Source organism: Polistes canadensis, unplaced genomic scaffold (genome assembly GCF_001313835.1).
Source record: "Polistes canadensis isolate GaletaPanama2010 unplaced genomic scaffold, ASM131383v1 scaffold_0, whole genome shotgun sequence".
Classification (NCBI taxonomy): Eukaryota; Metazoa; Arthropoda; class Insecta; order Hymenoptera; family Vespidae; genus Polistes; species Polistes canadensis.
The window spans coordinates 1,041,797-1,057,666 of record NW_014569547.1 but is presented as its reverse complement, the minus strand read 5'-3'; the positions used below and the strand labels follow the sequence as shown (position 1 = coordinate 1,057,666).

Sequence of the window (15,870 nt, the reverse complement as noted above, 5' to 3'; positions counted from 1 at the left end):
ATATATATATATATATATATATATCTATCTATCTATCCGAATCGTCGATTTTCGGGCCGATCATCTTTCCCCGAAGCTTTATTAGCACTCGCTTCATATTCGTATTACACGGAACGAATAGTCACCGTACTCGATCATCCGTCGAGCGGTCTAAACGCTTTAACGGGCTGTGGGCAATTCGGTTATTACGCCCGACGTTGTAATCGAACGCAGCGGAGCGGGTTTACCCCTCACCCTCACCCTCACCCCCGGCCCACCCCCACACCCTAACTACACACCACCACCACCACCACCCTCATCACCACCAACCACCCCCATACCACCACCACCACCATCAACAGGACTACGTATTACTACCACTACCACCAGACTACTCGCGCAACTCCCGTTGTTTTCAATCGACGACGATTCTCCTCCCCCATACCCCTTTTAACTCCATCCCCCCCTAACCCTTCCTCCTTTTCCCACCATTCCCTTCTCTCTCTTTCTCTCTTTCTATCTATCCGAATGTCTGTCTATCTCGCTCAATCCTCAACCGTAGAACCCTCATCATTTTATCCTCGTTTATCCCAGCCGCCATTCGGCGCCGGTCGAGCGGTTAACGCATTGGCGTTAACGCGCTAATGCGATACGTACTTTATGAGAGAGAAAGAGAGAGAAAGAGAGAGAGAGAGAGAGAGAGGAACTCCTGTTCTCTTTCTCTTTCTACTTTTTGCCATGTCCTCCCCCCCTGAACCCGCTTCGTCCCGCCAGCCCCCTTCCTTCCTTCCCACTCTCTCTCTCTCTCTCTCTCACTCACTCTCCGTGCGACTAACGGAATAACGCGATTTCAACACCGCGTTTATATATATTTCCTCTTTCCAAGTCCGACCGCTGCTTTGAACTTTGCTCTACTGTACTTTTCTCTTCCGTACTATCTTCTTGGAAAATATTAATACCCGATTGTTAAGAATTTTTGTCTCTCTTTCTCTGTGTGTGTGTGTGTTTGTATGTGTATCCTATGTGTGCTTGCACTCGTGGTAGAGAAAGGAAAAGAAATTGTCGTTCGTTCGGTGCGAAGTGTTGTTTTCGCCAATTAATTCGTAACACAAAGTATATCGTGTATTATTATTTGGAATTTGTTAACGGAAGTATCCTTTGTCAATCGTAAGTATAAAATTCATTATTTTATGATAGACTTTTCAATCCTACGTGATCTATTTTTGACATCGACATTTTTGTCCTCCACAAGCTCGTACACAAATACGATTATGTTATGTTATGTTATTTATATATTTATTTGATTTGATTTGATTTGATTTTATTTTATTTTATTTTATTTATTTATTCGTTGTAATTATTTGGTTACACTCTGTTGGTTTTGGTTTCGGGAAGTATGATCGATGCATTTTTTAATATCTATGTGTTGTCTGTGTATATATATATTTTTTTTTCTTTTCAGTATTACATTATTTGTAGTATTTTAGCCCTCGAATTCGTTTGAAACATTCCTGTTTTTTTTTTTTTTTTTTTTTTTTTTTATTTTATTATTGTAATTATGGTTTTTGGTTTTGCGGTAAAAGTGAAACCAATTTTACTTTACTTTGGCCTAAATTTGTGCTGAAAATACGCGAACAATGTTTTTGAAGAGTGGGTGCGGGGGAGGGTCGAAATGAAATCGACGTTTAAAAAATACAAACAGTACGCGTGTACGAACTCGTACACGTGTGACGTAAAAAAAAGGATTAGAATTTAATTAAGAAATATCTAATTGTAAATGGCGAAATTTAACGAAAGACAATTGAAATCCTGTATTACAGATTGGGATCAATCCTGGACTATTTGCTGCATATAAGGGGCACCATTACGCCGGACCCGGTAATCATTTCTGTAAGTCAAGTTTAATATCATTTCTATTCTCGAGCTAATAATATTTATTCTTTTCTAAAAAAAAAATGCGAAACGTATTCAAAAATTCTTTCATCTGATTAGTCAAACAATTGCAATTTAGATAATATATCGTATCATTATTGCCAACATAATTCTTTTCTAACTAAAAATTATGAAACCAGATTGGATAGAGATTTAATGGGATTGACCAAAAGATTCCTTAGGCAAACAAAAAATGTTTCTATAGATCGTATGACAAATTAATATTATTATCTTTTTCGAAAATGTTCAATCGTGCGGATTTGCAATTAATGAAAAAAAAAAAACAAAAACAAAAAAAACAATTAATCGACTTTAAAAATCGTCCGAAAAAAAATATTAATTGAAAAATTCGTCGAAAGAAATTTTCGCGTACGATTCTTTAGATAAATAAAAAGAAAATGAAAGAGAAAAGAAGAGGGAGAGGGAGGAGGGAGAAAAAGAAAAATGGAAAGAGAACATCGTGGGATTTTATATATATATATATAAAAAAAGAAAAAAGGATAGAATAACCTGCGTCTGCCTCGTCATTATCTTAACCAAGCCGGAAATCACTTTTAATGAGCCCTCGCGCATTTCATGGGAGGCCAATAGATTAAAAATATTTTGACCGAATCGAAAGCTCCACCAGAGCGCTTTATCTGTAAAACGCTTCACTACGTATATACATTGAAAAGAGAAAAAGAGGAAGGGAGAGAAAGATAGAGAGGGATAGATAGAGATAAAGATAAAAAGATAAAGAGAGATAGAGAGTATAAACGAAGCTTTTGGTGGGCCTTTAATAAACAATTTTGCGTACTAACGGCCAGGGCAATGCCCATATCACACGCCCATATGCTACACGCACACATACACGTATACAAACACACATATTATATATATAATATATATATATAATATATAATATATATTTATATATATTATATATTCTCTCACATACATATATATATTATATATTTACACATACATATATATATATATATATATAAAGGCTAGTTTGCTCACATTATACATGATGCTTTACATACGTGCCTGCTTGCCCGTACTTTGTATGCATAGATGACACACATACGTGCGTAGATGGTAGAGAATAAGAGAGAGAGTAAGAGAGGGAGAGAGAGAATGTTCGCTCACGTTCATTCGCATACATTCGCCTGTAGTGAAGTTAGGTACACGCTCCTGGATTTTCCAGGGTTTTCCCGGGCTTGCGGTAGCATTGGGGATGGAGTAGGAGAGGCAGTGTGGGTGCGTGGATTCAAACGATGGCTGGGTGTAGAGAGGCGGGAAGTATGAAGGGATGGTTGGTCGTATGAGAGAGAAAGAGAAAGAGTGAGAAAGAGAGACGGCATATATATATATAAAATATATATATATATAGATAGAACTTGGTATATTGCTACCGTACATCTATATATATNAGAGAGAGAGAGAGATAGAAATCTAGTGTCCGTGCAAAAGAGAAAGGTATAGTGAGTGAGTAAGAGAGACGGAGAGAGACAGAGAGTATCCCTAGCCAAACGTGCGCCAGTTGCCGCAGCTTCCAACCTTTTTAACCCGTACTCGCCACCTGCATCCTCCCTTCGCCATACATTTCTACGCCCACAGCCGTTGCCATTACATCTCCTCACCCTCCCCCATTTTTATCCCTCTTTACCCCTCTCTCGCAATACTCTAGTATACTCTTTCTCTCTCTCTCTTGCTCTCTCATACATGCGTGTATACTCACACGTTAGCAATACACCAATCTCTTTCTATCTCTCTCACTCAAGTACATGCATACACATATACACTTACACATACGTTAGCAACGCACCAACTTCTCTTTCTCTCTTTTACACATACATACATGCATATATATATATATATGCATGTATGTATGTGTAAAAGAGAGAAAGAGAAGTTGGTGCGTTGCTAACGTATGTGTAAGTGTATATGTGTATGCATGTACTTGAGTGAGAGAGATAGAAAGAGATTGGTGTATTGCTAACGTGTGAGTATACACGCATGTATGAGAGAGCAAGAGAGAGAGAGAAAGAGTATACTAGAGTATTGCGAGAGAGGGGTAAAGAGGGATAAAAATGGGGGAGGGTGAGGAGATGTAATGGCAACGGCTGTGGGCGTAGAAATGTATGGCGAAGGGAGGATGCAGGTGGCGAGTACGGGTTAAAAAGGTTGGAAGCTGCGGCAACTGGCGCACGTTTGGCTAGGGATACTCTCTGTCTCTCTCCGTCTCTCTTACTCACTCACTATACCTTTCTCTTTTGCACGGACACTAGATTTCTATCTCTCTCTCTCTCTTTCTTTCTYTCTYTCTTTCTTTCTTTCTTTTTCTTCCCCTCCCCTCCCGTCCCCTCCCCTCTCGTCTCTACCTGCTACACGATAGGTCAGAACCGTTCGGATCAAGAACGACGACGACGACGACGACGACGACTCTATTTCTACGAAGCATCAAACCTAAATCTAACATAAGTCCATTTGTGGATTGTGTTTTGCTGGATTAACAGGGGCGAGGACTGATTTCTATGAAAAGGGTTATAGTGGTAATGATAGAAGTGTCAGTGTGGGATTGTGGATGCTGATGGTTTTAGTGTCGGTGTTGTTGTCGTCGAACCGCCGTCCTATGGTCGTCTAGTGATTAATTTTTTTTTTTTCTCAAGAGAGTGTGAGTGGGGGAGGGGAGGGTCTTTAGTGATATTTTAAAAATCGAATTCGCTTTTAACGGTCATCCATCGAACGACTTTTGATAAGGTTAGTAGTGTTACGTTTTATATCGATGGAATATTTCATGTGTATCTCGATAATGTGATTCATTGATTGATTTCTTTATACGGTGCCTAATATTTGTAGTTAAGAGATTTTCAGTTTTGTTGAAAAAAAAAAAACAAACAAAAATCGGAAAGTATTGAGATTCGTGAATATTTTTGTTAGAGATAAATAGAACGAAGTTGATCGTGCTGAGTTTGCATTTTGTTATTCCCTCACATCACCATGCTGCTGATAAGAATTTTGATTTTGTATAATACAAGCAAAGCTGAATCTTTCGTTCAGTACATAAATTCAGTTCCAGATTCTAAAGATTAATTTGAAAATTTCAACAAGTATTGCAATTTTTCTTATTGTTTTTCTGTTCTTCTCTCTCTCTCTCTCTCTCTCTCTCTTTCTCTTTCGCTTTCGAAAAAAGAGAAAATGAAAAGAAAGAAAAAATGTAGTTAACGATAATTTGGTATTCCTTGCTAGTTTGTAATACTGTGCCGAAAGTATACAGTTGACTTTATCCTGGCCCGATATAACTCGATCTACGGTGCCGAATGGAAGGTAATCAATTTCACGAGCGATACAAAATACATAGGTATTTATATGTATATATATATATAAACCTACACGCATAACACCAGATAAACCAAGTATTATCAACGCTGCATGTGATTTGTCGATTGGTCGTTAATTCGATCTCAAATGTCGAACAGATAAAACGATGATCGTTATTCAGTAATAACAATCACGGAGACGGAGAGGGGGTGGGGGGTTTCCTAACAACTTGGCGAAGAAAAGAAAAGAGGTTAAAACCCCACGGAACAAGAGAAAAAAAAAGAAAAAAAAGAAAAAAAGAGGGAAAAGGAAAAAAAGGGACTATAAAAAAAGATATCGAAAGTTTTGAGTTCATTGGTTGGTTGGTTGGTCGGTTTCAACAATAGAACGGTGTAGTAGTGGTGGTACGAAGGTATGTAGTTGCGTGGTGGTAGGGACACCTAAAGCAGCCAGCAGCAGTAGTAGCAGCAGCACCAGCAACAGTAATAGTTCAGTTCTTAGTTGTATAGCACGTAGTTGTCGTCGTATTCTTCGTCGTTGAAGAAAAAAAGTTTTCACCCTCGTTGGGGGATGACCGCGACGGCTTCTTTCCATCCGTTTTGCCGCCGTTCCTCCCCCTCCCCCTCGCACTCACCCTAACCCTCTCTCACTCTTTCCCTCTCGTTACCCCCTTTTTCTTCCTCCTCCTCCCCATACTTCTCCCCATACTCCTCCTCTTCCTCCATCTTTCATTTTACTCTCTCCCTCTCCCTCTCCCTCTCTCCTCCTCCTCCCTCTTTCTATCTTTTCGCGGAGTTCGCGCCGACAAGCAGAGGAGGGCACTCGGTCGACGACCCAATTCTTTCCTCGGCCTCTCTCGCGCGCACCGTGTTCTGCTGCTATATTTTACGAACGGCGAGAAAGTTGAACGTGACCGACGAAACTTTGTGCTGCATTGCCAAGGCGCCTCTTCGATCTCTCACGTGGAGAATTTCAAACCTACGGGGGATAGATCGATCCATCTTTCTACGATACCGTATGTGCATATAGATTTGTTTTATTTATTTATGTCTATATGGTTTTATCGATATATTATGTATAATATGATGGGTTATTATAATCTAATCTCATAAAATTGCATTCTCGTATACAAACGCATATTTACGTTCTAGTAATTTTAATTTTGTTTTTTATTTTATAATTATATAGAATTAAAAAGAAAAAGAAAAGTAAAAGAAAAAAAGGAAAGCAACGATTAAGCCCGCGTACGTTAATTTTTTACGATTTTGAAAAATTTAACTGAACGTATTTCAAAACACATTTTCATACAATAATTGATAATAATCATTCTAATTCCGATAATCACTAATTTGTTATATATACGTGCTTTTACTATATTTATTATGTCATAAAACGTGTGTGTGTATGTATTTTTACAAAAGAAAAAAAAGTAAAAAACAGAGACAGAGAGATAGAAAGAAAATAGAACAATTAGTAACAAAATCCACGAGAATACAATGACAAACGGAGAAGAAGAAAAGTGAGGGTGTCATATAGAAAGGTAAAAAAAAAAAGAAAAAAAAGATATTAAGGGAGAAGAAAGATAAAAAAAATAAGATGACATACATATATATATATATACTAGTCAAGCTCGGAAGTAGGATGATGGTAAAATGGTAGCCATAATGAGCATTGGCTGAAGACGAAGACGAAGACGAAGAAGAAGACAGAAGGTAAAGAATGAGGAAGAAAAGAAGAGAAAGTGGAAGAGAAATAGAGAAGAGAGAAGGTGAATGAGAAAAGAGGAGAGGGGGCTTGAATAAAGGGTGAAACTATTTCGGCGAAGGGCTCCCTGGTAAAAGGAAAATAAGAAGAAGAAGCAGAAGAAGCAGAAGAAGAAGAAGAAAGAAAAGATAGGTAGAAGAAAATGGAGGAAATAGGAAAAGAAAAAAAGATGAGTGTTGCCTTCTCTTCCTACTGACTATCCCTGAATAAAAAGACAGAGAGAAGGAGAGGGGGTGGGAGAGGGGGGAAAGGGAAGAAGAGTGACGCACAAGGATAGGCAAAAGGTCCAAGAGAGGAAGGAAAGGAAAAGGATGGAGAGATAGGGTTGGGAAGAAGGTTCGTGGGACCAGACGGGGTGGAAGGGGGGAAGGGGAGGGGGAGAAATGTCGCACGTCTATCCGCTCGATAGCAGCTTACAGTCCGTGCACGTTCCCTGTGCTTCTAGGATCTCTTCTACTATATACCAGTACCCTTCCCCCCTTTCCCCCCCCCCCAACACACACCATCACACCAACCCTGAACCTCCAACTTTTACAGATTTTCTCTTGCAAGATGTTACCTCTAGGCCAGATTTATTTTTAACTAGAAAGAATCATGACCGTCATCATCATCATCGTCGTCCTCGTCGTCCTCGTCGTCGTCGTCGTCATCGATTTTAGTTCATTTTACTTTTTCGTGATCGTGCATAATGAAAAAAATCATTTGCATCTATGTTAGTTGTATAACAGAGAAATAGAAGTGATGATGCTATTCTTAAAAATCATTTGAAACAAATTTTGCATGAATTAAAAACTTTGATGCGAAAGTAAAAAGTATATTTAGATATCTTTTTAATAATCCAAAGAGATCTTTTTCAAAGACAGTTATATTCGTTTACAATTTGTTTTACATACGGAACGCGAGTTAACAGGTGATCTTAAGAATCCAATTAATTAAATCTTTTCCCCGAGTTTTATGAATTAATTTATTTGTAAACTGTGTTGATTTTAACATCCAGTCAATGAATTTTGAGCTTAATTTATATCAATTACAACATCACTATAATGATAAAGCAATAATTGGTATAATACCACGATAAGTTATCATATCATTTTTCCAGATCAAAAATGACGATTATCATTTTCATAACACAGGAAAGAAAAAAAAAGATTATAATTCTAATGTTGGCTCAACTGAATCGTGTTCTATAACCTAATTTTTGTATATTTATAATTACAACTAACGACACTGAGAACCCTCGCAGAACGAGGGTTCTCATTCCTGATCCAGATTTATGATCTTAATATCCTAATTCTAAGTTGTACATGCACATACGCATATACATATCTTTACTTTACTTATATATATATATATATATATATATTGTAAATGAAGAACGTCCAGCATGATCATCGAAGTAACATAAAAAGGAAAAAAGAAAAACCGAAAAAAAAAACAAAGAAAAAGACAAAAAAAAAAAAGCGGTGAAAATTGATTTTTCAGGCGCGGTCCGCGCTTTTCACGCTCTACTCTCCTCTCTTCTCCTCTCTCATCGATTTTCACCTGCTCTCTCTCTCTCCTCCTCCTCCTCCTCCTCCTCCTCCTATCACGACCCTTCTCCTCCTCTTCCTCGTCCTCCTCCTCTTCTACCTTCTCTTCCTCCTCTGCGTTTCATCCCTCATCTACGACCTACAAAGTATACCTACGTTCGTTCATTCGTTCGTTCGTTCGTTCGTTATTACGTACGTACGGGATTCGATGTAAAAACGTTGCTAAAAATGTAGGTCGCCATTTAATTCGTTTAACATTTCTTAAGATAATCTCCATCCTATTTTATCGACCGAGAAAACAAACACCACCATCGAGAATTGATTCCCAATAATTATATTCCTGATTTACCTACCTTTTTTCAAAAGCTCAAAACAAAGAATAAGTGTTGGAAAGGAGAGAAAGAAAGAAAGAGAGAGAGAGAGAGAGGAAGTATAACGTAATGATCGTTTGAAACTTTTGAAAAAAAAGAAAAAAAAAGAAGAAGAAGAAGGAGAAAACTTCGTTTGGAGGAGTTAGGTTTAAGTCAAGTTAGGGTTGCGTTTCGGAATAATGAAGTAGGGGATTTTACGTTCCAATGAACTTTCCTAACAATGATCGCCCATTTTTCTTTTTTAGAATCTTGTACAGTACAGGTCGAGGAAGAAGGGTTAAAAGTTTCGAAATGATTTTTTAAAAACTATTTCGATGTCTCTACATTCTCTCTACATTCCTCCCCGTGTTGTGTAGAAAAGTATACAAGGTTTGGAATTTACGACAAATTTTGTAATATGGCCACAAGGTTATCTTATGCTACTTTCTCTGTTTGTTTTGTCTCTTTTTTATCGTTCGAAAGGACAAATACCAAATACCTTCCAATGTGGAAATCGTAAAAGCGACCTTCTTTTCCTTTCTTTCTTCTTTTCTTCCTTTCTTTCTTCTTTTCTTCCTTCCTTCCTTCTTAACTTGAAAAGTGCACATGTTGCGTTCGAAAGCGTGTAACGGTCACGGACGAGCGTTCAACTTTGTTTCGAAGTTCTCCAAGGTCGTGCTATATAAGCTTGTAGTAGGTCGTCGTAGTAGTTGCCGCCATCGTCGTCGTCGTCCTCGTCCTCGTCCTCGTCCTCGTCCTCGTCCTCATAGTTCTCGTTGTCGTCTGCTACTTTGTCCAGAAAGAGAAATAAAGAGATAAAGAATAAAGAAATAAAGACAGAAAAACCGAAAACTACCGACGAAGACCGAGGGAGAATATAGACAAACCGAGAACCACCGAAAAAGCTCGAAAGAGAAAGAGATACGGATAGAGAAACCGAGAATTACCGGAAAAGCCCGAGATAGAAAGAGATGGTAGATATGCCGACATAATGGCCGCCAAACTGACCGACCAAGAAAAATCCCGAAAATATATCTTATATATCACCTTCTTCTTAAAAGATAGTCGAACTAACGTGAAACATAATATTACGTGATTTTTCAAAACCAATCCAATATTGTTTCTGACATTTTTTTTTTATCGGATTTGCAAAACCATAAAAGATAAGCTTAATTTAAATTAGTTTGTAAAAGAGTGATTTAGTTGTAAAAAAAAAAAACGTCCAGGGTCTTTTGGTCCATCCTAATTTTGCTTTAAGTTGAAATGAATTGCATCGTTCGATCGCGAAGCCATTATTATTATTATTATTATTATTATTAGTATTTATTATTATGATTATTATTAATATAAAAAAAGGGGATCATACGTGTATCTTGGTAATATGTAAATGGCTTTTTAATCGTTCTTTGATTGATATTAATAGATACCATTCTCGTAAAATAGATTGGAGGGATGAGAGAGAATGGCACACGAGCGAGAGTGCGCGCGTTTTTAAAATACAATGGCTTTAAAAATAAACCTATGTTATTTTATCACGTTTTCTTCTTTTTTCTTTTTTTTCATTTTTTTTTCTTCCATTTTTTTTTTACAGGGAAATGTTTACACCTCAGTGGACTAACGCCTGAACCGTTGACCGCCGACGATGACTACAAATTATTACGACTTGGCATTGGTTTCACGAATATGGTGGCACGTGCCACTAAAGGCAGCGCTGATCTTACGAGAAAAGAAATTAAAGAAGGTTAGTTAACATGCATATTTATAAAATTAATACACACGCACATTCAAGTTTCTAAATAATTTAATTATTTTCTTCTTCTAATGTTTGTTACTCTTTAATCGATTTTGAACCGTGCATTGAATTGTTCGAGCGAGGAAGTATGCATACACTTTACATAATTGGATTGTTTTAATGGGGCCCCATCAAATTTGTTACGCCCTGGGGCCCTTCAATGTTAAATTCGTTATTGAGCCGGAATAAAGAGCTTGGAGTAAGAAGAATAAGCTAAAAAGTAAGAAAGATGAATTTCAAGGAAACATTTTTGCAGTAATTTACTTTCTTCTTGAATTTGTCATTTTGTAGAAACATTATTTTCGAAAGGTTCAAACCCAAACGTTTAAACGGTAAAATCTAGTCGATTTATTACTTGGAGTAACAACTTTGTGCAATATTTTCTCATAAAAAAATCATTTAATCGAATCAGATTCAATTTTTCCAAGTTCAAAATCGATCTTTATGATAACGATCCTTCAAATGAAAATATGTTATATCAAATTGTTTTTTTATTTTATTTTATTTAATCACTTTCTATTGAGTTTTATATTAAAATTATACACCCTGTATTTGAAACAATATAATACAATGTGATAGTGCAAGAAATAAATATTTTTATACAGAAGAAAGAATCATCAACTATAATAGTTGAATCAAAGAACGATCGTCGTATGAGAAGATATTTCATTAACCAATCGCGTTGATAGGTTGCAATGTACCCTGGTGTAAATTGAATGATTTTGGATTATTCACTCTGCATTGAACATAATTGATAAATTACTGATCCTAATGTAGGTAGTTTACCGAAGCTAATTCCATACACATATACACATACATACACATATATATATATATATATATATATATATAGATATATTGAAAGTGGAATATTAATTGGCACTAGTAAACGTATCGATTTTAAACGATGAAAACTTCTGTATACTAATGGAGTATGGGTACACAATATGTCGTGTGTTATCTGATCGAATTGAAAACATTTTGGTGCTGAAACCAGTTTTTTGTTCAACAACCATTTTTCTTTTTTCTTTTCAACAGGTAGTCATATCTTGTTAGAGAAGTTGCGAAAATACAAGCCAAAAATCGCAGTGTTCAACGGGAAATTGATTTACGAGGTCTTTTCGGGAAAGAAGGAATTTGGATTTGGTAGACAACCAAACCTCGTGGAGGGTACTAATACGGTAAGGATTGTTTGTTAGTTTTATTTTCATTTCTTCTTCTTCTTTTTTTTTTCTTATATTTGATTTAATTCATTCAAATGTGTATTATATATAAATATGTTACAATATTTTGTACAATATATTGCAGTACATGTGGGTGATGCCTTCGAGCAGTGCGAGATGCGCACAATTGCCGCGCGCAGCTGACAAGGTGCCATATTATGCAGCTCTTAAGAAATTCCGTGACTTCCTCAACGGTACGATCTCGCATTTGGATGAGTCAGACATCGTTTTTGCCGATTCGAAACTTAAGAAGAAAGAACAAGACGCGATCGAAGATAAGAAGCCAATCTTTTCAGACGATCTGACGCACGACGGTGATGGAAAGATGACGGAAATGAATGGGACGTCTATAAAACAGGAATCAGGTTTGATACCGGGCAAAAAGAAAAGAGGCAGACCTAAAAAGATAAAAAATCCGGAAGATCAGCCGCCCCCGGATCTTGAAAAATTAGATGCCAATGGGGAAGTAATTAAGAAACGTCGAGGAAGGCCGAAGAAAATTCACCAGCAGCAAAAACAACAGGAACGGGAAAATAGAGAAAGGGAACAGCAGCAACAGCAACATCAAGTTATGAGTCATTTGAATAATGCTTACAACAGTGGCGTACCAAATTGTTTTTCACCGCCACTGATGTCACCTCCGAAACCTTTCGCCCATATGGCACCATACCCGCAACAACAAATGAACGATACCGGTTTCTTTGGGCAGGGTATGAACGACACGCCCTATAACATGAGCGCGAAACAAAGTCCTGTACATTTGCAACATTACAGCCAAAGTCCCAAATCGATGACTCTTTCCTTCACGCATTCTGATCTATCCTCGGAGATAAACACCGCAATCTCGTCGGAAAATAATTTGGAACCATCCCCGTTAACGTCGCCAAGCGTAGATCATCCAGATTTCGAGCCACCAACAAGTATGTCCCAACAAAATATGGGTAATGATCACCGGCAATACAATGCATCTGGTAACGGCGATAATCCGAGTCATCATGGTAGTCCGGGAACACCATCGCACGGTGGATATACGAGTTACATGGGTTATCACGATCAAACACCGGATCCTCACAATCCGCATCAAACAACGTCGACGCCTCTGAGCCAGTGCGCTGATGAGCATTCCCATCACTCCCATCAGACACCGCCGCATACCCATCCGCACACCCCGACTCATTCTTCGATGTCGCCTCATCACCATCCGCACGAGCAATACGGAATGAAACGGAACACGGGACAAGACGTGGCATCAAAAAGTCTAAGCGATCTTGAATCTTTGGTCGATCAGATACCAAGTATAACCGACGGCGGAAATCAACGTCTTCAGCACTCGCATCCAAATATGTCGGACGATTCGCTCGTCGAGAAAATGGACGGACATCATCAGTCATCCTATTTACCAGGTTTCGGTGGTATGCCCGTAAGCGGTATGTCAAATTACAGTCCACCTTTACCACCTGGTAGTAGTTTATATCCAGGCTCGTTACATCATTCGCCTGGAGATGGTTACGGTGGTCTATATGGTATGAACAGTCGACATCATGCGGAATCTCAGCAGCAACAACAACAACAACAACAGCAGCAGCAGCAACAACAACAACAACAACAACAACAACAGCAGCAACAACAACAGCAGCAGCAGCAACAACAACAACAACAACAACAACAACAGCAGCAACAACAACAGCAGCAGCAGCAACAACAACAGCAACAACAACAACAGCATAGTAAATCGTACACGGTCGAGAATCTAGCATCGAGCAACTACACACCTAGCATGGGTCACGCTCATCCCGGAAACTCTTACCCAAATATTATACCTGCACCTCATTATCCCGTACCAATGGGCTCGACTAACGGCTATCTCTTCGGTGGCCTCGAGTCCAGCCTGATGCAACGTACTTACGGGATGAGCGGTATGAGTGGCATGGGCGGAATGCACGCTTCCCTCGGCCACGTGGCTAATCCGTATTCGTATAACAGTGCTGCGTACACGGGTACCTTTGATAGCTTTTCGGCGCCACCAGCGGGTATTCACGCGCCCAGTGCAAATTATCCTGGGTATGTCGGGGCGGGTGGCGCCACGCCTGCTACCGCCACTTCGCCACCTTATCTCCCGTCGCATCATAGGCCACCAGTTGACCTAGCCTACGACGCTGTATGATAATCGATGTAAAGCTGTTGATGATGATGATCGCCTCATCGCGTATCGATATTATCTTTTCTACGTATTTTTACACGTTTAGAATTCGTCGGCATTGCCGTCTCTCTCTCTCTCTCTCTCTCTCTCTCTCTCTCTCTCTTTTTCTCTCATTCTCTCATTCTCATTCTCTCTCATTCTCTCTTCCTATTCTTTCTCTATATCTATCTCTTTCTAATATGAGTCACGTCATGCATAACATTGCATACTTGCGTAAGAAGACCTATATTTAATAACCCTCGCCTATTGGATCGACGTTCTTATCCTACTGACTACTGCTGTCATCTTTTTCATCGATCGACCTATTGGAATGGAACTGCATGTTTCCTAGTTAACATACGCAATGTTCTCATAAACCAAATGTTAAGTTTTAGTCTTTCTTACTTTTTTCTTTCTACGGCACTACCCAATCATTAACCCAATCGCACATTAGAATTATAATTCATTTCTATATAATAACTAAAGAACACAGAATTCCTAAATCCAATTCCTAAAAACCCCTATACTACGCATTATACAGTTCATTTGATACGTCGGTTGTTTTCATATCTGACTCTCCTTTCTTCTCAAAATATCTTTCTTTCTATTCGTTTCTTCCTTTTATCTTTCTCACATTCTCTCTTTCTCTTTCTCTCTCTTTCTCTCTCTTTCTCTCTCTTTCTCTTTTCGCAACTTTCGTTACATTTTACATTCGATATTCCACGAGAAAATATAAGAGAAATACAACAAAACAAACAAACAAACAAACAAATAAACAAACAAATAAAAATACAATGTGGAAAAAAGAAACCATAACGAAAAAAAGGGTCATTAAATTAAACGCGCGCAGTCCGGGAAATGAAAAGAAAATGCTCGTTTTTAAATGTCGGCCACGAATGGGCGCGATGACTATCGAAAAAGCATAGTCCTCCTTAAAAAAAACAAACAAATCAACGGAACAAACCTATCGAAAAAACGGAAAAAATAACGGAGAATTGATATTTGAACTAGAACAGCGACGATATATAATTATGGCGATTTTGAACAATGAAGAATTATTAAAATCATGACTATGGATAACCGAACACCATAGGCTTTTTATTGAGCATAATAAAAATAATAATACAAATAAATAATAATAATGATGATGATGATGATGTTGATGATAATGATGTGACGATAATGACGATGATACTAATGTAATGATCACTATTATAATGATTATGATGATAATAATGATGATGATAATGATGAGATAAGAATTATCGTAATGATTACGACAACCATGATGATATGGACGATAATGATAATGATGATGATGATAATGATTATGATGATGATTATAATGATGATGATAATGATGAGATAAGAATTATCGTAATGATTACGACAACCATGATGATATGGACGATAATGATAATGATGATGATGATAATGATTATGATGATGATTATAATGATGATGATAATGATGATGATTAAGAGATAATTTTGTTATATATTTGTTATTTGTGGAAAGCTGGATCTCTCAATCTATCTCTATTTCTCTTTCTCTCTTTTTCTTAATTATCGTTGCAATATTGGCTAGTTTAGAATTGGAAAATTAGGTTAAAATAGATAAGGTTAGATTAGTCGATCAGTTAAATAACAATAATTGCAATAAGTTGTCGGACATTTCTTCTTACCCCATTTTTTCTTTTTTTGTTCTTTTATTTTGTTAATAATCAATTACATATTAAAAATAAATGGGATGTGTTTTGTTTTGATGTAATTGATATATACAAATATATATATATATATATATATATAGATATATA

At 37.6% G+C, this 15,870-nt stretch overlaps 1 protein-coding gene across 1 annotated transcript in view; it reads left to right on the top strand.

Moving 5' to 3' along the window:
- Window positions 1-14,996, top strand: part of LOC106785249 — a 60,000-nt gene extending 45,004 nt beyond the window's left edge. Inside the window, exons 6-10 of the mRNA XM_014745576.1 lie at window positions 1,800-1,869; window positions 10,452-10,601; window positions 11,691-11,833; window positions 11,961-13,413; window positions 13,486-14,996. Of these exons, the coding sequence (XP_014601062.1) occupies window positions 1,800-1,869; window positions 10,452-10,601; window positions 11,691-11,833; window positions 11,961-13,413; window positions 13,486-14,039 (2,370 nt within the window). The 3' untranslated portion in view covers window positions 14,040-14,996. The remainder of the gene's footprint in view (window positions 1-1,799; window positions 1,870-10,451; window positions 10,602-11,690; window positions 11,834-11,960; window positions 13,414-13,485) is intronic.
- Window positions 14,997-15,870: the final 874 nt, after the last annotated feature.